At 45.0% G+C, this 22,238-nt stretch overlaps 3 protein-coding genes across 11 annotated transcripts; 2 read left to right on the forward strand and 1 right to left on the reverse strand.

The window, feature by feature from the left end:
• Window positions 1-209: 209 nt before the first annotated feature.
• On the reverse strand, window positions 210-10,456 carry WFDC9 (WAP four-disulfide core domain 9). 7 transcript variants are annotated; one of them, XM_059893066.1, is made up of 7 exons: window positions 10,223-10,456; window positions 8,289-8,417; window positions 6,319-6,426; window positions 2,725-2,768; window positions 2,034-2,185; window positions 1,177-1,321; window positions 210-417 (listed from the first exon to the last, which is right to left on the reverse strand). In XM_059893066.1, exons 2-7 carry the CDS (start codon window positions 8,346-8,348, stop codon window positions 396-398), a joined length of 531 nt encoding a protein of 176 aa, XP_059749049.1. In that variant the 5' UTR covers window positions 8,349-8,417; window positions 10,223-10,456; the 3' UTR covers window positions 210-395. The 7 variants fall into 7 exon arrangements, with proteins under 7 accessions (XP_059749049.1, XP_024857052.1, XP_024857049.1 ...); XM_025001284.1 differs by lacking the exon at window positions 10,223-10,456 and adding an exon at window positions 8,821-8,907 and having other exon boundaries at window positions 2,034-2,182; XM_025001281.1 differs by lacking the exon at window positions 10,223-10,456 and adding an exon at window positions 8,821-8,907.
• WFDC10A (WAP four-disulfide core domain 10A) lies at window positions 2,721-8,936 on the forward strand. Its single transcript, XM_005215043.5, has 3 exons — window positions 2,721-2,804; window positions 7,553-7,683; window positions 8,611-8,936. Exons 2-3 carry the CDS (start codon window positions 7,596-7,598, stop codon window positions 8,757-8,759), a joined length of 237 nt encoding a protein of 78 aa, XP_005215100.1. The 5' UTR covers window positions 2,721-2,804; window positions 7,553-7,595; the 3' UTR covers window positions 8,760-8,936.
• An 85-nt stretch (window positions 10,457-10,541) lies between the features above and the next one.
• WFDC11 (WAP four-disulfide core domain 11) lies at window positions 10,542-21,133 on the forward strand. 3 transcript variants are annotated; one of them, XM_025000842.2, is made up of 6 exons: window positions 10,542-10,629; window positions 12,580-12,632; window positions 14,267-14,363; window positions 18,897-19,049; window positions 20,357-20,522; window positions 21,026-21,133. In XM_025000842.2, the coding sequence occupies exons 4-6, from the start codon at window positions 18,949-18,951 to the stop codon at window positions 21,062-21,064; spliced, it is 306 nt and encodes a 101-aa protein (XP_024856610.1). In that variant the 5' UTR covers window positions 10,542-10,629; window positions 12,580-12,632; window positions 14,267-14,363; window positions 18,897-18,948; the 3' UTR covers window positions 21,065-21,133. The 3 variants fall into 3 exon arrangements, with proteins under 3 accessions (XP_024856610.1, NP_001070516.1, XP_059748768.1); NM_001077048.1 differs by having other exon boundaries at window positions 10,557-10,629; window positions 20,357-20,498; XM_059892785.1 differs by lacking the exon at window positions 12,580-12,632 and having other exon boundaries at window positions 10,560-10,629.
• Window positions 21,134-22,238: the final 1,105 nt, after the last annotated feature.

A 22,238-nucleotide genomic window follows, 5' to 3' on the forward strand; every position in this document is an offset into this window, starting at 1 on the left:
AGATCTAGAGCACGTGGCCCCCCAAGATTTTTATAAACTCTGTATTTTTGCTACAACCATGACCATGCCAGACTAATACATGGGTCTAATTGAAAGGCAGAGTTGAGTGCCTGTGCCCATGATGGGATGGGAACACCTCTGGGAGCTGTTGAGGGTTATAATGAAAGAAATGAAGTCACAGGGATAAAGTACCAACAAACACAGAATGCTCAAGTTGGTGCATCAGTTTATTTGGCAAAGACGTGAGCCTTCTCAAGATTGAAAGGTCAAGGAAGAACAGAAATCCTCAGCTGGAGCGAGTGGGTATCCCAACAGAGAACCAGGCAGCCCTCTTCTTGGCCACATAGCCTCTAGCCCACACTAGTTGGGAGGAGGTCATCTAGAAACTAGGATTTTCACTTGAATTTAAAAGGTTCCCTGGAAGAGAAAAGTTAAGTGGTTAAAAGTCACAGAACTCTGGGGGGCATCCATTCCCAAACTTAACTCCTCCCTTAGTCCCAGTTAAGCACCAGGTGCTTCCCTGGTGGCTCAGAGGTTAAAGTGTCTGCCCGAAATGCGGGAGACCTGGGTTCGATCCCTGGGTCGGGAAGATCCCCTGGAGAAGGAAATGGCAACCTACTCCAGTATTCCTGCCTGGAGAATCCCATGGACGGAGGAGACTGGTGGGCTACAGTCCACGGGGTCACAAAGAGTTGGACACGACTAAGCGACTTAACTGACTTTCTAGTCCCAGTTAATGGAAACAGGAATTCTTCCTAGAAGATCAGGAGTTACCTGCTTTTAATCAATTTCTCTCAAGAGATTTGCCAGTTGAGCAGACAAGTAAAGACCTGGTCTCCTTGGGCCTGGCTAAGAAAAGGGGCCAGTGGAGAGGCCAGATTGAGGCAATAATAGGAACCTTGGACAAGGGAAGGATGAACAAATTGATGGGTGATGTTGCGGGGAATTGAATGAGAGTGAAAAAATACGTGGAGGGCCCCCATGCTGGTATCTTGTTTACTTTGCAGTGAGTGGCAGCCTAGGTGTGGGGGCAGGAGGACGTTGCCTTATGCCGCTTGTTTCTTTGACCAGGGTTTGGGTGATGATGTCTTCGGTCCCAGGTCACACCTTCTGAACAAGGGCAAGGAGCAGGAAGGAAGCATCCGCAGGCCAACCTTCCCACCCCAATCAACTCACTCATTGTTCAGGCAGATGTTTCCACAGTAGGTCCAGCAGCATGTGTGATTTGGAAAGGAACATTCCCTTAATTTAGTGCATCTTTTTACACAATACCTTAATGATGGAGGCTGTACCCAGCATTGATCAACGTCTTTTATTTCATCTGGAATCAAGAGCATAGAAGTTGGCAGTGTCTATCCACCCAGTACTTGGACAAGAAATCTTTTCTCAAGTTGAAAAATCCCTGAGCTGTAAGTCACAAGATATTTTCCTGCCTTTGAAGAGAATCCCTCTGTGAACCCTAGGCAGTGGCTTTTTACAGAAGACCATCCTTATATGGCATGACTTCCCTCTTACCACATGTTCCCACAGCATTGCAGGGCTGCAGGTTCTGTCCAGGTTGCCTAAAGATGGGGCCTCGGACAACCCCAACACAGATGACACCACCTCACCAAGTCCGTTCCCACATAACTTTAGATTGCAAGGTCTGCAATAGTCTCTAGCTCCAATTTCCATACCCATTTTTCAGATTGGAAAACTGTGGGCTCAGAGGGAAACTCTGTGTTGGTCTTTCCTCCACCCAAGGTGGTCTGACATTGGCCACTATTGTATGCTGCTAGGTTATGGAATGTGGGCAAAAGCTACATTCCCTTTCCATGTACCCACTACGGCTTTCAGAGCTGGGAAAGGAAGCTTGAGGAGATGCCAGTTTGGGAACAGCCAACCTAATCTTTCTTGGACATCTCTTGCTTGAAGGAGGACTCTGTTCATTTAAAGGGTGATCCTAGAAATGTGGGCCCTGAATCAGTTATACAAGACACCCCAGGCCTGGACAAAGCACCCTCCTCCCTGTCCTCCCTGGCCACACCACCTACATAGAAGTTTGTTCTTGATGCCTCCCAACACAGGCAGAAACATCACAAGCTCATAGGTGAGAAGCATGAGTAGAAGAATCCAGGGCTTCATGGTCGTTTCTACGTGTGTGTGGATTAGGTTTTGGCAGAAAGCAGGTCTTTTCCCGATGCTACTAGAGATAGGAATTAAGGGGACAGGGTAGGAAAGAAAGAGAAAATGCCTGTGAATATTGTGTTGTTCTTCTCCTACTTTTCCTTTCCGCCCGCTGGCCCCAGCAACACAGCAAACTAGCCAGTGGCTTCCCTGGACTTCTTCCCCATTCACATTAGGTACCCCTTCCTTTATGAAATTACTTTTTTTTTTTAATGCATTGTTTTTTTCTGATCAAAAAGCAATTTATCTTCAGGTTGTATTGTTAAAAAAATACAAACAGGAGAGCTTCCCTGGTGGCTCAGTGGTAAACAATCCACCTACCAATGCGGGAGAGACGCGTTTGATCTCTGGTCTGGGAAGACCCCACGTGCCACGGAGCAACTAAGCATGTATGCCACAACTATTGAACTCGTGCTCTGGAGCCCGGGCGCTGAAACTACTGAGCCCACGTGCTGCCACTACTGAAGCCCGAACACTCTAGAGCCTGTGCTCAGCAGCAGGAGAAGCGGCTGGAACGAGAAGCTCGTGCACTACAAACAGAGAGTAGCCCCCACTCACCGAAACAAGAGAAAAGCCTGCACAGCAACGAAGACCCAGCACAGCTATTTAAAAAAAAAAAGAAGAAGAAGAAGAAATGGGTAAGCATTATCCATTATTCCACTACCCAGAGATAACTGTATAATGTCTATGCTTTTATGTTGCAGTCATTATTTTACAAAATTGGAAAAATAGACTACTTGAAATAATCTGATCTGTTAAGAACACAGGTAACAGGATGATATAGTGGAAGTTTTAGTTGAGACCTTAAGACAGAGTGGATGAGATAGATGACTCAGCAGGACTTGAGAAAAGTTGCTGGCCAAACTTAGAAGCAAGACTTTCACACAACATTGTGAAGCAACTATACTCCAATAAAAATTAATAAAACTGGAAAAAAAAAATTTTCATCTGCAAAGATGATCCAAAGTTGAAGGCGTTATGAGAGAAGATGATGCAGGAGACCTCATTGGTCAGAAGCTTTGCCCAGAGAAGTAGACATGCTGTCTTCCAATTCCAAGTTGGGAGCATGAGCTCTGTGGCTGCTACTCAGAGTCTCCAGTATGTCCCCAAAAGTTTACAGAGACACTGTAGACTTGTGTTCCAGTCATGACTGAAAACTCTAAAGGGTAAGGAATGTGTCTAAAGCGACCTGTAGTAGCAGAGAAGAGGGCTACAGTTTGAGAAGTATCTAATTGTAAATGGCCTGATGCCATTTTGTGTCTCCAATGAACTCTTGAAATCACCCATAAAAGAGGACCAAAAGCCCAGTGCCAGCCAGTGATCATGCCTATTGTGTAAGAACTTTCCCATCTCTCTTAGTGGTCCTTCCTCCCTCTACTACCCAGGGGCCAGAAACTTTTTTAAACCAGTTGGGGGCGGAGGAACAGAATCACAAAGAACCCAAGAGAAAGATTTTGGCCACATCCTCTTCCACAGCTGGAGCCTCTGAGAAAAAGGAGGATCCACAGTTCTAAGCAATTTAGGAAGTTGTGGCTAACTTTGTGGGCCTGCACATTCTAATGATTAGGTTGAGAAAATGTTTTGTGACTAAAGTCACAGAAGTTATGGGCAGCTACCAAAGTTTTCCTGAAGAAGCAAGGGAAAAACTAGCTGTTTCCTGAATAGAATAAAATCTATTCTGAATAAATAGATTGTGAATAAAATCAAACAGAGCAGGCAGGGGACAAAAATAATATGATCACATCACACAAGTCATGCCAACAATACAATGATAAATATTACGATCATTCCCCATGTCATGAAGAAAACAGGCAAAAATCCATACATTTGTAGAGTTGCCATTCTAGTTAAGTAAGAGAATAAGGAAATACATATTTGATAGTAAGCACTCAGGAGAAGGAAATGGCAACCCACTCCAGTATTCTTGCCTGGAGAATCCCATGGACGGAGGAGCCTGGGGGGCTACAGTCCACTGGGTCGCAAAGAGTCAGACACGACTGAGCGACTTCACTCACTCACTCACTCACTTAGGAGAAAACAAAGAAGCAGAAAAAAGATGAGATAGCCTGCTGACAACTGGCAGCTGAGGGGTGGAGGACATGTGGGGAAGGAGACTTAATTAGAAGTCCCCGCCCTCTCCCATCTGCTTCCTTCATCCTTTATCTGCTGTCTTGCTCTCTTAAAACCAAACAGGAAGAAAAATGAAAGAATCTAAGAAAAGGGTAAAATTCTGATATCACAGATTACATAGTAACAAGTTAGAGGTTGTTTCTCTCCCTGAAAGTCTTTAGAAATTTTCAGTCCACCAGAAGACTACTGTCCAATATGGTAGCTGCTGACACCTATGACTATATAAATTAACTTAAAGTGCAAGATGAACAACAAAGTTTTACTGTGTAGCTCAGGGAATTATACTCAGTATCTTGATGGAATATAACCTTAAAAAAAAAACAAACAAACTATGCTGTACACCTGAAACTAACACAATCAACTGTCCTTCAGTTAAAAATTAAACTTAAGTTTAGTTTCCAGGCATTTCAGGCTTCAATATCCACATGAAGCTAGTGGCTAGTCTATTGGATAGGTTAGATGTAAAATATCTCCATCATCACAGAAAATTCTATGAAACCACACTCCTCGGAATGAAACAAAATGCCTTTGCTTAAAAGCAAGGCTAGTGCTAGAGATCATTTAAAAGGTGTGGAATTTTTCAAAGGGATCTTTGAAAACTCATTGTCCACTCAGAATACGTGAAATTTGGAAGTTGCAAAAATGCACATTTTAGGCATGTGAATCCCTCGATGCATTGACTTAGAGGCAAATTGGATTTAGGAGATGAGGAGAGACAGTAAGAGAAGGAGATTAATGAAGAAGAGGAGAGGAAAAGCCCTTAAAACGTAAAAAAAGCGACTTCCTGGTGGTCCAGGGGTTAAGACCACGCTTACACTGCAGGGAGCACAGGTTCAATCCTGGCTGGGGAACCAAGACCCCACATGCCTCCCGGCACAGTCAAAAAAACTGGAAAGGTAAAAGATCAGATGTCCGGGGGCTTCCACTCAGATGCGTATATTTGCTCTCCAACCATGTCCATTCAGAACCCACATTCTTGCCAGCCTGCTTCAGCAGGGCATGGGGAGGGCAAACTGTGAAGTTCACCTACTGACACATTGGGCAATATTTATACCAAAGGATACCACTTAACTGGTGAAGCTCCAAGCTAAAGGTGAACTTTCTTTATGCACAGTGGGCTTCCAGAAATCCTGTAAATCACTCACATTTTTTTTGCACTGGAAAGCCAGCTAAGAGTGGTAAGAGTCCCAGTCCTTGGGCCGGGCTCAGTGTTCTTCTGATCCTCCAAAGGCAGCAGCACATAGCAAGACAGGTATGTAATGAGGATGCTCTGTTAACCACTTATAGGCAGGGGTAAGGCAAAAGAGAACTGGGTGGAGTTGGGCATGGATTGGGACCGGCCTCTGAATTCTTGACACCCCCGCCTTTTGCACACAGAAGGAGGAAGACAGACACAATAAATTCAAAGCAAAGGGTTCAATGAAGCTGTTTATTTGTATTCAAAAATAGCGTTCTAGATGCAAGTTTGCCGGAGCTTTGAGACCTGTTCATTTAAAGAGCCTCATTCTTTGTCCTGTTCTCTGAGCTTCTCACTTGTCCCTAGAGGGCTTGTTCAGGATCCTGGGGATGCCCAGTCCCCTTCTTTGCACACCTCAGGTGTCCTAAATGATCCCAGAGAGGAAAAGTATCATCCCGCGCAGGCTGTGTACCACTCACATACAGAGGTCTGGGCGAATCTTTTGGCCATGATGACATAGGGTGTATGGCAATGAAATGGTCTCTACGCATCACAAAGACACAGAACTACTGCCCCCTCCCCCAAATTCAGGGTCCTGGGCTCTCTAGATGTTAAAGGAGAGAACCGGGGCTTTCTAGTCAGGGATATTGTCATCTTGTTTACTCTCTGCTCCTTTTACCAGAGCACTTCAAACAGTTCCCATGCCCTCTCTATCAACTTTCTTATTCATACCTCAGGCAATAATCCCCATTTAACAGGAAGAATGTTGATACCACTGGGAAGGAAACTCATCTGAGCAAGCCACAAATAAAAACTCACGCCTCAAAACCCTTACCTCCACCTACCTCTGAAGGCATCTGAGTGGAGTGTCTGCAGTAACAGGCTGTTTTTTTATCTGGCTTCTTCCTACTGGGAGAGTCAGTGGAGGGGCGGGAGGGGGCAGGGGTTGTGGTCTGGAACAAGGGGCAGAAGAGGAGAAAAAGTCAGTTCAAAGGCTGGGAACTTAAAGGTGATTTTGGTTGCAGCCCATCTTTCATTCCCACTCAGGAACATTCTGGTCACATCGCAGCCTCTGTGATATTCACCCATCCAGAAGTCCTGGATTTTCTTTGATGTGAGAAGTGTCTCCTGCTAAGCCAGGAAGAACACTGTGTACCTAACTCACTGTCTCACCCACAAATTCCAGCTGCCTTACTTTAAAAGAAAAAGAAAAAAGGACTTCTGAATAAAAATGTTCAACAGGATATTGTCCAGATAATCAGTAATTAATGTAATCCTGCTGCTGCTGCTACTAAGTCGCTTTAGTCATGTCCGACTCTGTGAGACCCCACAGATGGCAGCCCACCAGGCTCCCCCGTCCCTGGGATTCTCCAGGCAACACTGGAGTGGGTTGCCATTTCCTTCTCCAATGCATGAAAGTGAAAAGTGAAAGTGAAGTCACTCAGTCATGTACGACTCTTAGCGACCCCCATGGACTGCAGCCTACCAGGCTCCTCTGTCCATCGGATTTTCCAGGCAAGAGTACTGGAGTGGGATGCCATTGCCTTCTCCATAATGTAATACAGATGCTTGACAATAGGCATTTATGTTAAGTGAGGGCTGTGCAATTATGAGAAATCATATTTTGTGAAATATTTACAATATTCATTAAGAGTGGAGAGGATGGGTAACAAAAGCTGGGTGATTCAAAATGTGAGAAGACAAAGAACTGTACATAGTAAATATGCAAAGAACTAGAAAGACAGTATAACAGGGCCCATGTTAATTCCAGGCAGTGAGATGATCATCTTTTTTAACACTCTTTGTCTCTTTTCTTATAAATTATTTTGTAATTACAAAATAGAAATAGTTACATCTTCCAGAAAAAAAAAAAAAACTGTTGACAAAAGAGGAAGATTAGCTGTGAGAGGAGGACCGTCCCTGTAGGAGCCCCAGTGCCACAGGAGTGGGCCGTGGTGAGGGGCAGGCCACGTGAGGAACAAGGACTCCTTGCTCTGCCCCGGCTTGGCCAGGAGAGGCAGCGAGGAGCCCAGGATCACCTTCGTTCCTTCCCTTCTCTCTCCCCACTCAACTCTCCAGGGGAGTCCAGGCCAGAAGAGCGCTCACCACTCTGGCCAGAGTCATGAGAGCCCAGGCTCTGCTGCCCATCCTGCTCCTCTGCGTTCTGCTGCTGCAGGCCAGGGGAAGGCAACACAGCCAGAAGACGAACCGTAGGTGGTGGGGGAGGGGGCGGGAGGGGGCGGGGGAGGGGTGACCCGTCCAGTCTAAGGAGGACCTGGGAGTTCGAACTTTCCGGCACATCCTATTCGGTCGGACCACAGCACTGTGAAGACTCTGGTTCTTCCCAAACCACGGCCCTCCAGCCTCTTTATCTGGCTCTGGGAAGAGTGATGGGGGTGGAGGGGGAAACTGCATCTTTTCATTCCCCATCCCTCAAATCCAGAGACATGTGGTACCTACAACAGGGAAAGATACACCTGAGCGAGAATCAGGTGGGAAAACAAACAGCTATTCTTTGGTTTATGCACACAGGTGACAGGTAAACATTCCGAGACATTCAGGGGAGCAGGTGTAGAATGAAAGTACGTGGGAGAGCAACATTTGGGGTGCAAGGGTCAAGGTAAATTTATCTCAGAGGGAGCAGGATGCTGAGAGTGGAAGGGAAACACTGAGGGTGCTACTTTGCTGGGAAGCGGCAGGGATGGAGCAGACAGTGGCAGCATGAGAGGAGAGAGACGACGAAGGGGCAAGTTCATCTTCCTCTCTGGTCCCCACGGATTGTGGAGAGAGGGGAGAGTTAGCAGGTCATCCTCACCTTTGTGGAGTTCTCAGGGGTCGGGTGCAGGTTCTGAGGAGGTGACTTGGCCAAGGCCATGACAAATATGGGAGACGGAGTCCTATTGCAGGATTATGGAGAGAGTCCAGGAAGTCCAGGCATCGAGGTCTATTGGGGAAGAGTAGGAGGAGTGGGTTTAAGATACTACCCATCACCAGGATCTGGTGAAGGGCGGAGGTGAGTTCCCTGAAAAGTCCAAGAGTCATGAGTGGGCCTGTGTCTGGGGTCTTGGAAGTTTTAAGCTTTAGAGAGGTATTCTCAGGGGCCTGGTTCCACTGACCTTTCATCTGCTCTGTTTCAGAAAAGCAGCAACCCCCAGAAATCAAGCAGTGTGAGAAAAGACCCAAAATATATATGTGCAAAATCCCCTGCACAGATGATCGAGAATGTCAAGCAAATAACATATGTTGTTCAACCTTCTGCGGGAACATTTGCATGAACGTCCTGTGAGTCAGAGAGCCTGGGGCCTTACATCTTGTCCCCCCTCCAGCCGTCTCCGCAGACACTGTACCTGCGGCTGAAGATAAGGACTTGACCCTGGATACAGGATGTCGACAGGAACGCCACCCTGTCCAGCTAGGATCTGAACAACCTGTCCCTGTCAAATAAACCAGAACGAATGTGGAAGGGCCTGCCTAGTTCACTCCCAGTGCCTGTGATCATGGAGAACCCGGCACAGACCCCAGAGGGCCCCCGCCTTTCTGGGTCTGGGTCTCTGATCTCTCCCCTTGTCAAGCTTCTCTGCTCCCCCTCCCCACCTCCCCCTGCTTCCCTGCCAGCCCCCCTGTTCCTCTGCTCACTGAACCAGGACTCCTGGGGGAGGACCTGCTCGGTGGCACCTCCTGGTCCGCAGGAGAACGTGCCTCGCCCGGAGCCACAAAGGGCCAAGTTCAACATGACATGCCGCGAGGCTAGACCCTGGGGCACAGAAGGGGAGGCCCCCGAGAAGGACTCTTCTTAAACTTGGTCCACCCCCATCCCATCCTGCTCATCGTCCTTGAGAGGCTCAGGTCACTGTCTCTTTGCAACAAAGAAAGTGAATCCCAAGTGAGATGACATGTCCAAGGTCAAAGGAGAGGGAGAAGTTGTGGTCTGCTTGGAGGAGGAGGTTTCCTCTGTGCTCCCCTCTCTGCATCCCAGTGGGACGGTCCACGGGGAGTGAGTCCTGTGGTATCCCCACTCCAGCACCACCAACAGGCTGCTTGTGGAATGAGGCCTGGCTGCGATCCCTGGGACTCCAGGCCCTTCCTTTAACTGTGCGGTCCCAACCTTTCCTTATGGCCTCATCTTTCTTCTTTTTTTTAATCCAGAGGGAGGAACAGTTGGTTCAGGGTGATGTGACAGGGTTAATTGGCACAGGATGCCTTGGGTCTTGCCCCTGATTTCATGGTGAGTCAGTAGAAATTCCTCCCTGGGGTCCAGAGTCCCTACTACTCTGTACAATCACCACTTCTCTGATGTGGTCCTGGGACTAAGTCCAGAGACCGGGCGAGTGTGTCCAGCTGGGACGTGGGGTCAATTGTGAGGAACTCGGGAGGGCAGACCCTGCTGGAGGCATGGATGTGGTGCTATGCTCCAGGCCAGTGGCTCCTGCTGAGCATCAGGGAAGGAGACACGCCATGCCTCCATCAGCCCAGAGCCTCTGACCCATCTCAGGAGCATCACAGGGCTTCTGGTACTGCAGGGTCTCCTCCACTTCTGCTAAAAGCTGTCTTTGGACAAGGGGCCTTAGGAAAGAGATCACGATCCACTAGCAATTCAGACATCATTGGAGGTAGTTGGGTGCTAAGGGCATGCTCTAAAGGAGCTCTTATGTGGTACTTCTTCAGATAACCTCACTCTGCATGCGTTTTCCCAAGCTTGGCTATCCCCTCAAACACCGTGGGACAGACTATTAAGAGAGGCAAAATCACCTGCCAGGGGACCACATAGTGAATGGCCTCCCAAGTCCAAGCCCATCGTGTCCTACTCCATGGGTGTATCGGAGATACCAGGCTGACCTATTCCTTGCCACTGGTGGACACCGTGGGCCGTGAATTTTACTGGAAGCAGCTGTTCTTCTCCTTGTGGTAACTGGTGCCCTGACCCTCTCTGGACAGTCCACCCTGCTCTGGAGAACTCAGAGGCCACACCTAGAACGCTATGGCTAGGAGGAGTGCTTGCCCGGCTACCACTTCATGTTCTATTTTTATTAGAATAAACAATGGCCTCTTTATTACATAAAAGGGAGGGGTGGGGGGGTCCCTTGGAAGACCTTGAAATCTATGGAGACAAAGGAGGAAACAAGTGCAGAGTTTGCCATGATCTGGGTCTCCAAAAGGTCAAGTCCCTGCCTATAGAAAATCGCAGATCAGGACTGATCTGTTTGTGACAAACACATGGGCTCCTGGTTGCTATGCCTTATTCACTCATTCATTTATCTATTTGCCTGTCTGTCTCTCTATATATTTATTTATTGCATGATTTGTTGTCCTCTCAAGTTCCAGTCTTCTAGCAAATTTTTACCTCTGGTTCCTATCAACCAAGATAATCGGAAGTAGCTTTCTCCCATGTACAGACCTAGCAATAGACCCTCAGTGTCTTACTTCAGGACTAATTCATCTCTTTGGGCTTTTGACTTCACAGTCTGAAGAGACTTTGATCCCTTGGTATTCCATGGAGCATCACGCCAGCTTCATCATACCTATGCCACTCTGCTCACTGGCCATAGAGAATGGAAATAGCAGGCACCCTAGATGCTTTAGCACTTGCATGCCAGAGGGTGGGGCAATAGTCCAGACTGACAGAAGTCTGACACCTGACGATAGTCAGGACTTGCTCTGCTGGTAACATTTCCAGAGATCCAGTTGTCCAGGTGTATAGGAAAGACCCTGGGAGGCAGCAGACAAGCTGCTGCACCTTCTGCTGCCCACCGTGAAGAAAGACACAGTACGTGGTGGGGCTCTGCTTTGTTGTCGTCGTTTTGTTTTTTGGCCGTGACACACAGCTTGCAGGATCTTAGTTCCCTAACTAGGGCTGAACCCAGACCACAACAATCAAAGTACCGAGTCCTAACTATTGGACCACCAGGGAATTCCCTTGGTGGAGCTCTTTGGATTTTGGAGACAATAAAGGCCACTTTGGGGGCACTCAGCTGTTACTGACTTTCTGGGGGAACATAAGGTTGATAGTTTTTTAAAATAATTCACTAATTTTTATTTTCGGTGCACTGGGTCTTCAGAGCCACACGTGGGCTTTCTCTAGTTGCAGCGACTGGGGCTACTCTTTGTTACTGTGCATGGGCTTCTCACTGCAGTGACTTCTCTTGTCGCAGAGCACTGGTTATAGGCACATGGGCTTCAGTGCTTGCAGCCTGCCGGCTCAGTAGTTGTGGCTCTTGGGCTCTAGAACAGCTTAATTGCTGCACAGCATGTGGAACCTTCCCAGACAGGAGATTGAACCCACATCCCCTACACTGGCAGGCGGATTCTCATCCACCGGACCACCAGGGAAGTCCAAGGCTGCTAGTTTTGAGTGGAATCCAAATTAAGGAATATTTCTGCAACAGGTCCAGGATATTTTGCAAGTTGCCTGCCCCTTGGGTCGTAGCCCCTAGTACATGCATTATACAAAGTGTCTGTGGTTGATTAAGATGCTGACTGGTCTCTTTGCAAGTTCCAGTAGGAGAATCAAAGAATGCACACCTGTGTTGAGGTCAGACTTTCTCTTCTGTTGCCAGATGGTTTCCATTTTTGAAGCAGCTTTTTCCTTGCTAGCAAACCCTGGTAAAGACCCATGTCTAACCAGGGGACATCAAACCACTCTGCAACTGAAAGCTTCCATCGCAACTTGGGGGGTTATCTGATCTATGAAGTCTCAAAATGGGGGGCAGTGCATAGAGGCGGTTCATTGTCAAATGGAAATGGTATAAATGAGACTGAGCTTGATCAGTTCCAGAGGAAATGAGTCACCTGTATAATCAGGTGTGTGGACTCTGAGGACCCACTGCCTTCCTCTCTAGCTTCATCCTTTCCCACGGCCTCTAAGTCTACCAGAGGCACTGCCCTTTCTGTGTCCCCGCTGGCACTCTGAGAAATGGCGTCTTCCTGTGTTTGCCTACTTAGGGTTTCTTGTACTTGCACCTCTCTTTTTGATTTCTCAGAGTCCAGGGATCTGTTGTAGATGGCAGCCTGTTTCTCAGCGTTCCTCCATTTGCATTCAGACTTCCATTTTCTGAGGGTTATTTTATCTGTGTCCTAGCCTAAGCCCAGTGCCCCTACCTCATTTACAGGCATGCAGTCTCTGTGGTCTTCGTATGTCTCTGCTTCCTTGATGGCTCAGCAGGTAAAGAATCCGCCTGTGACACAAGAGACACAGGTTCAATCTCTGGGTCGGGAAGATCCCCTGGAGAAAGAGATGGCAACCTAGTCCAGTATTCTTGCTTGAAAAATCCCATCGACAGAGGATCCTGGTGGGCTACAGTCCATGGGGCCACAAAGGGTTGGACGTGACTGAGTGACCAGGCAGACATGCACAAACATGGACTCCGACACTGCACCTGCTACGTTGGGGTGTTTATTTCTCTCCTAACAAACTGAAATTTGTAACGTTCTCTATTTCCTCATTAGACTGACGGTTATGTGTGGAGTGATTTATTTGCTCCTTATTGATCGGTATGGATTTTCTAAAAACAGCTAAAACTAGATAGCCACAATCACGCTGTATCTATTTACTTGTTTACTTTCTTATTTATTTATTTATATCTTGCCCTTAAGAACTTCAAAGGAGTTGCTTAACTCCTCTATGTCTCAGTTTCTGCATCTGTAAAATAGGAATGATGGTACTAAACTCATAGGGTCATTGAGAGTACTAGCTAATACATGTTAAATATCTGACAGGTAGTAAATCTGGTATTAAACTGGGTGATGCTTGACACTTCATTGGGTAACACTCTCATTTGTTGATTTAATTCAGACATTGGTTCTAAGTGCTTAACAGATAATCATTCAGGGAACCCTCACAATAACCCTATGAGGAAAGCACCGCTATTAATCCACTTTGTCAGTGAGGAAATTGATGCACGGAGAGGATTAGTGACTCACCAAAAGTAAGTGGGAACTAGAATTTGAATCCAGGTTAAGTCTGTGTTGTAAATCTCTGTATTAGGTGGCCTTTCCAAGCTCTCTTGGCAGAGCTCTGTTTTTTCAGTAGCTCAAAACCCACAGGACATTGTGCTCAGGTAGTGCTGCTGCTGCTGCTAAGTCGCTTCAGTCGTATCCGACTCTGTGCAACCCCATAGACGGCAGCCCACTACGCTCCTCTGTCCCTGGGATTCTCCAGGCAAGAATACTGGAGTGGGTTGCCATTCCCTTCTCCAATGCATTAAAGTAAAAAGTGAAAGTGAAGTCACTCAGTCATGTCTGACTCTTAGCGACCCCGTGGACTGCACCCACCAGGCTCCTCCATCCATGGGATTTTCCAGGCAGGAGTACTGGAGTGGGGTCAGTCATGTCTGACTCTTAGCGACCCCGTGGACTGCACCCACCAGGCTCCTCCGTCCATGGGATTTTCCAGGCAAGAGTACTGGAGTTGGGTGCCATTGCAGGTAGTGTTAGGCTGGTGCTAACCATGGAGAAGTTAACATAGAGATGGATAGGATGTTACAAAAGTCATCGCACACATGTTAGCACAAAAGAGATATGCAGATCCTTCACTACCCTTACAATCACCCAGACAGCCAGGCAATGTGTGTGTTGAGGGAGGGAAGGCTCCTGCAGTTCTCCAGTGTTTGGCTTTTACCTGTATTACCTGCAGCACAAAGAGATTAAAAAAAAAAAAAAAGTACTCCTTGAGTACTTTTTATAGGAATTTAGGGACAATGTTCTATATGTACCCAACTTACTGGCAGAACTCCCAGATCTGCCACAACCAGAACCATGATTACATTCTGAACCTTCGAGCTCTGTTCTGCTCATCAGATTCCCCGTGTGCAAGGGCTCGGCAGTTCGCAGAGACCAGGAAGAAGAGCCATCAGTCATATAAATACCGGCACTTCCAACTCCAACAACTTCAGAGGTAGGTGAGGGTCAGAATCTTGGGGCTGGAAATGTGAGCCTGAAAATGCTTTCATTTGTGGCTTGTGTCCAATTCATGCTCCCAGAAAGAAGTAATGGTCCTTGATGTTCAAATGGAGAAAGTGAGAGAAAGATGAGACAGATGGACGCCGACTCACCATGTATTGCCTACAATACACATGACACTACTGTCGGCAACACATGGCCCATTGTGTATTGTCTTCAGAGTAGTCTCAGGGAGAACGTATAACCTGCACCTAATCATGAAGACACTGCACACAAACCCCACATGAGGAATGTTATTTAAAAGAAAAAACTGTCTAGCGTCGTCAAAAATTTCAACCTCATAAAAGATAAAGGAAGGGCATTCTTGGGTGAATTTACACAATGGGATACTTATGGTAGATTCGATAAAAAGATTTTAGAAATGTTCAATTTAATGAAGTTGTACTGTGATCACAGAAGAGAATGCTCCTATTGTTAGTACTCACTGAAGTATTATTCCTAAATAAGAACCATGATGTATCTACTTACCCTCAAATGGCTTAGGCATATATATATATATACACGCACACACATGTGAGAGAGAAAGCAATTGGGGTAAATTCTTAAAATACGTGAATCTGAGTAAATAGTATGTAGAAGTTCTTTGACTAGTCTTACTCTTGTAATTTTGAAATCATTTCCAAATAACAGTGTTTTAGAAGTTAAAGGCAACCCAGCTAACCATCTATGTGCCTCAATTTTTATTTTATTATTTTTAACAGATTTTTTTCATGTGGACCATTTTTAAAAGTCTTTTAATGAATTTGTTACAATATTGCTTCTTTTATTTATGTTTTGATTTTTTGGCTGCAAGGCCTGTGGGATCTAGCTCCATAACCAAGGACTGAATCCAAACCCCTTTGCACTGGAAGGCAAAGTCTGCCACTGGACTACCAGGGAAATCCCCCAAATTTTCTATATTTTCCTATTTTATAATTTGTAACATATGCCAAGAGGCTTAATTTTTTAATTTTTAAAACTTAAATTTTTTGCTAGTGCTTCATATAGTCAACGTTTGCTATGTGGATATATCATCCCCATATTGTTCAGTCACTCAGTCGTGTCAGACTCTGCAACCCCAAGGAAGCACACCAGGCTTTCTGGTCCTTCACCATCTCCCGGAGCTTGCTCAAACTCATGTCCGTTGAGTCGGTGATGCCATCCAACCATCTCATCCTCTGTCGTCCCCTTCTCCTCCTGCCTTCGATCTTTCCCAGCATCAGGGTCTTTTCCAATGAGTCAGCTCTTCTCATCAGGTGGCCAAACTATTTGAAGCTTCAACTTCAGCATCAGTCCTTCCAATGAATATTCTGGATTGATTTCCTTTAGGATTAACTGGTTTGATCTCTTTGGCAGTCCAAGGGACTCTCAAGAGTCTTCTTCAACACCACAGTTCAAAAGCATCAGTTTTTCCACACTCAGCCTTCTTTATGGTCCAATCCTTACATCTATTTACTGGAAAAGCCATAGCTTTGACTATACGGACCTTTGACAGCAAAGTGACGTCTCTGCTTTTTAATATGCTATCTAAGTTTGTCATAGCTTTTTTTCCAAGGAGCAAGCATCTTTTAATTTCATGGCTGCAGTCACCATCTGCAGTGATTTTGGAGCCCAAAAATAATACATCCAGGGAAACTGAGTCTTTGAGAAATTAGGTGGTTAGCCAAACACATAGCTTATATTAAACTAGGCATGTTGGGGTTGGGAATTCACAGGAATTTGAATATCTGACTCCAGAAAGTCACAGGAATTTACTGTCTATGCCACACTGACAGTTTTCAGTGTGGTGTCAAGTGGGAGAGAATTTCCCTCCTATTGATAAGACAGGATGTATATCCTGTTGGTAAAATAAACCAATTTTTAAATAAGTAAACATTTTAGAGTTATGTGTCTCTGCTGCTGCTGCTGCTAAGTCACTTCAGTCGTGTCCGACCCTGTGTGACCCCATAGACGGCAGCCCACCAGGCTCCCCCATCCCTGGGATTCTCCAGGCAAGAACACTGGAGTGGGTTGCCATTTCCTTCCCCAATGCATGAAAGTGAAAAATGAAAGGGAAGTCGCTGTCGTGTCCGACTCTTAGCGACCCCATCTAGGTTCCTTTTATATGTCTAACTCTTTAAGGCTATGAGAAACCACAGCCATTATTGATAAAATTAAATTGTACTTAAAAAAATTTTGAAGTATGGTTGCTTTACAATGTTGTGTTAGTTTCTTCTGTTCAGCAAAGTAAATCAGCTCTCTCTCTATATATATATATACACATATAGCTTTTTTTCCATTTAGGACCTTTAGGTCACCACAGAGCATGGAGTAGAGTTCCTTGTGCTATACAGTAGGTTCTCATTAGCCATCTGTGTTATGCATGTATACATGTATCTGTATATACATTTGTACATTTATCAATCCCAATCTCCCAGTTCATCCTACCTCTCTTTTCTTTTATTTTTTAAAAATACTTTTTCAAATTCTCTTCCCATTGTTGCATAATATTGAGCAGAGTTCCCTGTGCTATACAGTAGGTCCTTGTTGGTTATCAGTTTTAATTTTTAAAAATTAAAAAAAAATCTTTGGCCATGGCATGAGGCATGTGGGGCATACGGGATCTTAGTTCCCCAGGGATCCAACCTGTGCCCCTCTGCATTGGAATTGAGGAATCTTAAACACAGGACCCCCAGGGAAGTCCTTCCACTTTAAATATAGCAGTGTGTACCTGTTAATCCCAAACTCCTAGCTATCACTCCAGACCGCCCTCCCCCCTGAAAACCATAAGTTCCTTCTCTAAATCTGTGAGTCTGTTTTTGAGAATAAACTAATCTTAAAACAGGAAAAACTGGCACCAACCCCACCTAGGGTTTGAGATAGGCAGTATCCTTTGTCCAAGGATCTCCACATTTACAAATGCATTTAACCGAATTTCAGTTGCAAGGAGGTTTCCAAAGACATTTTTCCCCTGAAGAAAGAGAAGTCACAAATTTTCAGATGTCTTATGATCCATGGGAAAATATTAATAATCTGTGTTACTGGTACACATATCATTAATATTCACTGGGAATGTTACTAGTAATATGTTGAAAGTCTTGTCCTTTGTCCCATTTAAATATATCCAGAAGAGCTACTTCATTTCTTGGTTCTATATGAGAGCTTGGGTATAGAACCAGACTTTTCTAGTCACTGCCTAAATTTAAAATATAATAGTATATTATATGCTAAAATATATTATTCATAATATAATATAATAAATTTAGAAAAAAGTCTAAGCCCAAGCACAGTTGAAACACTAAGCTTGAATTAAAACGGTTGTTCCCTCCACACCTAGAAAGAGAGTGGTCAGTTTCCTTGCTCTTTCCTCTCCTCCTGCAGGTAGCTAAGAGCCATTTGGAGGTGGCTTTATCTAGCAAGAATAGATAAAGGGGTCAGGACAGCTCCTTCTGGCAGGCAGTGTTGCATTCTTGAACTTTGTACTTTCTGGACTTGGTACTGCTTCAAATTGACTCTGTCATGGGTGGTTTCATGGCTTGAGTTTTCCCCCACCCAAATGATGGAAGTTGCTCACTTGTGATCTGGCTGAATCCATCTCTTTACCAGCTGGTTTATTGTGATATCTTTCCCTGACCACTTACTTCCTTTTTTTTCTTTTAAAAAATATTCTATTTATTTATTTGGCGTTGGGTCTCAGTGGCAGCACGCTCATCTTTTGTTGCAGTTTATGGGCTCTCTAGTTGTGCTGTGTGAGTTAGTTTCCTGACCAAGGATCAAACCCAAGTTCCCTGCATTGGAAGGCAGATTCCTAACCACTGGACCACCAGGGAAGCCTCTGAGTCATTTTTTTAATCAAGGGAAAATAACACACACTTGCAAAACAATAAAAATAAAAAAGGTTTTCCTGCAAAAGGAAGGCATGAAGCTTGTCTTAAGTGCTAAATTTGAATTATCATTATTTTAAAGATGTATTCATCTATTTTGCTGCACTCGGTCTTTGTTGCTCTGTGCCGGCTCTCTCTAGTGGCAGTGTGCGGACTTCTCATTGTGGTGGCTTCTCTTGTCATGGAGCATTTGCTCTAGGCACACAGACTTCAGCAGTTGCAGCACTCAAGCTCTAGAGTGGTGGCTCAGTATTGTGGTACATGGGCTTCATTGCCCTGCAGCATGTGGGATCTTCCTGGAGCAGGAATCGAACCCATGTCCCCTGTGTTGGCAGGCAGATTCGTAACCACTGAACTACCAGGAATCCCTTGAGTTATTTTTTAATCAAGGGAAGATAGCACATCAAAAAAAAGCAGGGGGGTGGGGCGGGTTCCTGCAAAAGGAAGGCATGAAACTTGAGATGGAGAGATATCTTTTAGCAAAGTCAACATCCAGAATTGGTTTGTACCTGTGGTTGGGTGGTGGAGGTCAAGGAAGAATAATTAGAGGACAGAGTGTAAAGAAATTCCATGAGAATTTTCCTCTTGCTTCCCAGCTTTCTTTATTTGTGTCTTTTGATCTCTAGAAGCAACTGCAAAGGAAAGAACTCCTGACAACACCTATTCAGACGTATATATATGGTCAACATCATGAAGTTCGGGACACCTCTCCTCATGATGTTACTCTGTATGGTACTACTGTCTGTGCTGGGAGGAGTGAAGGAAAGATATAGCAGCAGGTGATGAGCCTGGATTGAGGATCAAAAGGGCATGACGGGGCTGTGCTTATTTCTGGACAAATGAAGAAGTATCATGCCTGATACATCTGACCCAGGACTCACTTCCCTGGATCACCTGTTGGAGCATTTGTGTATAGATACTTTTCTATAGACAGAGATCCAAGAAATTCGCAAGCTGAAATCCTTCAATGTTTCTTCTTCCAACCTTAAAAGTATCAATGAGTATCTGTCAGCTTTTAGATACATTCCATAAATTATAAGGATATAATATTTTCCCGTGTCAGGCTATCTTGGAGGAGATGGGGCACCAGTAGAGAGCTACCATATTTTCCCATTCTTCCAGAAGCTCTGTGTCCTAACTGTGTGCATGTTGATGATTACCAAATGATACCAATATCATTTCTTGATATATACCCTTAATTTAGCGATAGGATATTTCAGAAGTCCAATGCAATGGAATGACTGCTTGAGTTAAAGCCGACCCATTGGTAGGATAGTTCAGAATGTAAAAAGATGGAAAAGAGACATCAGATGGGTCTTTAGTGGAGCAATGTTGGGGGCCATATGATGAGAAAATGAAATCAATGGAGGGGGCCAAGAAAATGAGATGAGAGAGAATTTGGAGAGGGGCTGAATTACTTTATTTTTTTTAATAGGATGATTTTTTTTTTTTCCTCTAGATGTGGCATGCAGATTTAGTTGCCCTGAAGCATGTAGGATCTTAGTTCCCCAATCAGGGATCAAATCCATGTCCCCTGCATTGGAAGGCGGATTCTTAACCACTGGATCACCAGAGAAGTCCTGAGGCTGAGTTACATTAAAGGCAGGGTCAGCAAGGAGGGGAAGAAAGTGAGGCAATCTATTCCTTACTTTCCCTGGTCTAGTTTCCCATGCTGTAAAATAGGTGTGATAACGAGGGTAGAGGTTATCTCAGACTCTGAGATCCCCCGTTATAAAGATGTAACTTTTATAGGAGGGCAGATGAATGCTGGGAGTATATGGAGTCCTATCTCTAGGATGTTCAAAGAGGACCCAGAAGTCTGCAACACTATAGGACCTGGGGAGCAGAGAAGTCTAAGAGTTTAGTAAAGATGCAATGGGGTCAGTGAAAATACAATGAGGAGGCTAAGGAAGGGGATTTTCTTAGAAGATAGGTACTTTAGTGGGGACTTGGGGCCAGGATTCTAGGAGGGGCCCCTAGAGGGGCCCTCTAGCTTAACATAAGCTGTTAAGCTTATGAAGGACTTCTCTTCCCACACTTGTCTATATGGCCCCACCAATGTCTTACCATCTCATCTCATTTTCAGGAGGGAATTGCTCCTTCAGGAGTGCTGGGGACAGCCAACCATCCAAGAATGTAACAACAGGTGTTCTAGAAATTTTAGATGTGTAAAAATAAATCACACATGCTGCTGGACCTACTGTGGAAACGTCTGCTGGGAAAATACAGTGAGTTTGGAGATGCACGCTTGGGTGTGTGTCATCACTGATTCTCACCTTCTTCTCAGATGCTGTTATCCCTAAACAGAGGGCCGAGGTCCTAAATCCTAGGCACAAACGTAGCAGAAGACCATGTCCACTAAACCTGGAAGCCAATTCACTGGCAAATAGACCAAGATACCAGCTTGGGGCACCTTGTTTCTTTCGATATATAATCAATGCCTGTGATGTCTTCATTCTGTATTTCAACAGCTTGGTGTTTTTTTTGTTTTTTCATCCAGATTTCTAGCCATAGCATCCACAGTCAGACTTTACCATGAACCATCTTAGCTTACCCAGATCCCATATTTCTACCTGTAACTATTCAGTGAACTAATACCATCCCCTCCTCCAAATCAGAAGTGGACAATTCCTGTTGTTACATGAAGTATTCTTGTTCCAAGATCTGGTAAAGATGAATAATATTAAGCTTGGGAATGAATTCTTGCTTCCCAGATTTCCAGAGCCTCTAAGCATCTAACCTTTTTCTCTTGCAGCTAATCACTGAAGAAGCTAAAAGCCTAGCCTCCCACTGAGACACCAGTTCATTCTCACTGAGGGCTGGGAAGGAGTAAATCCTTGGCTAATAAACTCACCTGCCAGCAGTGGTCCTTGACTTTTTTTCCACTCCATTCCACTACCCTTGAATGCCATTATTACACTCCCTTCTATTGTCATAGTGTGTATGTAAGTTTCCAACTCTTGCTTCCAAATCTTGCTTCCCCATTTGATTACCTTAGAACTAATAGGCTAAATCATGGACTTCAAGAAAAGAAGTTTATTTCTCGCATGCCATTTTAATGTGGGTAACTGGCAAGCAGCCCTTTCTTTCCATTTTTCAGACAGCAGGTCTCCGGTGAATTTGTTTTCACAGGGTATGGGTAAACAGTTCTAAAACTATTTTACAGCTATGAAAGATTGAACAGGTAAGTAACTGGTAGATAAGAGCCAGGTTTCTGTGAGAGTTAGAAATAAGCAAAAGGAAAATGCTAGAATGAACCCTGGGTTACTGGATTAAAATCAGAGATATCGATATGAACTCACGCTCAGCTATATATATACATAGGGTTGGTCAAAAAGTCCACTTGGGTTTCCTGTAAGATGTTATGGACAAACCCGAATGAACTTTTTGGTCAACCTTATATATACACACACAGGGGCTTCCCTGGTGGCTCAGTGGTAAAGAACTTGCCTGCCAATGCAGGAGACATGGATTTGATCCCTGAGTTGGAAAGATCTCCTGGAGAAGAAAATGACAACCCACTCCAGTATTCTTGCCTGGAGAATCCCAGGGACAGAGGAACCTGGTGGGTTACAGTAGATATGGTCTCAAAGAGTCAGACACAACTGAAGGGACCCAGCATGCATGCACGCATACTCCTAGATAATGTTATTTTGGACTTATGAACATCTCCTTCTGGAAAGAAAATCTTCCTGGAATGGTTCAAGGAACCAATATATTTGGGCTGATGGGCATTTCTTAGTAGTAAATCTTGCACCCAGCACCTAACCCCAACATCTGCATTCCATATATCTTCCTGGAGCTTCTTACTTAGGCATTCTGCGTCTAGTTATGACACAGACAGCTAGAGACACAGGATGGAATACACTTGCTGATGAAGGCATCAGTATTAATCCTCCTGTGAACACTGGGGGCAGTCAGTGGGAGCAGGTGGGAGTTGACCACCATCATGATGTACGAGATGAGGA

This window comes from Bos taurus, chromosome 13 (assembly GCF_002263795.3).
Source record: "Bos taurus isolate L1 Dominette 01449 registration number 42190680 breed Hereford chromosome 13, ARS-UCD2.0, whole genome shotgun sequence".
In the NCBI taxonomy this organism is placed as follows: Eukaryota; Metazoa; Chordata; class Mammalia; order Artiodactyla; family Bovidae; genus Bos; species Bos taurus.

Coding starts and splice junctions, on each gene's coding strand:
- WFDC10A (XM_005215043.5), top strand. CDS start 7,596: ATGAGAGCCCAGGCTCTGCTGCCCATCCTGCTCCTCTGCGTTCTGCTG. Junction 7,684..8,610: donor ACACAGCCAGAAGACGAACC/GTAGGTGGTGGG, acceptor GCTCTGTTTCAG/AAAAGCAGCAACCCCCAGAA.
- WFDC9 (XM_025001280.2), bottom strand. Junction 2,186..6,318: donor CCACTCAGATGCCTTCAGAG/GTAGGTGGAGGT, acceptor TCCTATCTCTAG/TAGCATCGGGAAAAGACCTG. Junction 418..1,176: donor AACATCTGCCTGAACAATGA/GTGAGTTGATTG, acceptor TTTCTCTTCCAG/GGAACCTTTTAAATTCAAGT.
- WFDC11 (XM_025000842.2), top strand. CDS start 18,949: ATGGTCAACATCATGAAGTTCGGGACACCTCTCCTCATGATGTTACTC. Junction 19,050..20,356: donor AAGGAAAGATATAGCAGCAG/GTGATGAGCCTG, acceptor TCTCATTTTCAG/GAGGGAATTGCTCCTTCAGG. Junction 20,523..21,025: donor GTTTGGAGATGCACGCTTGG/GTGTGTGTCATC, acceptor TTTCTCTTGCAG/CTAATCACTGAAGAAGCTAA.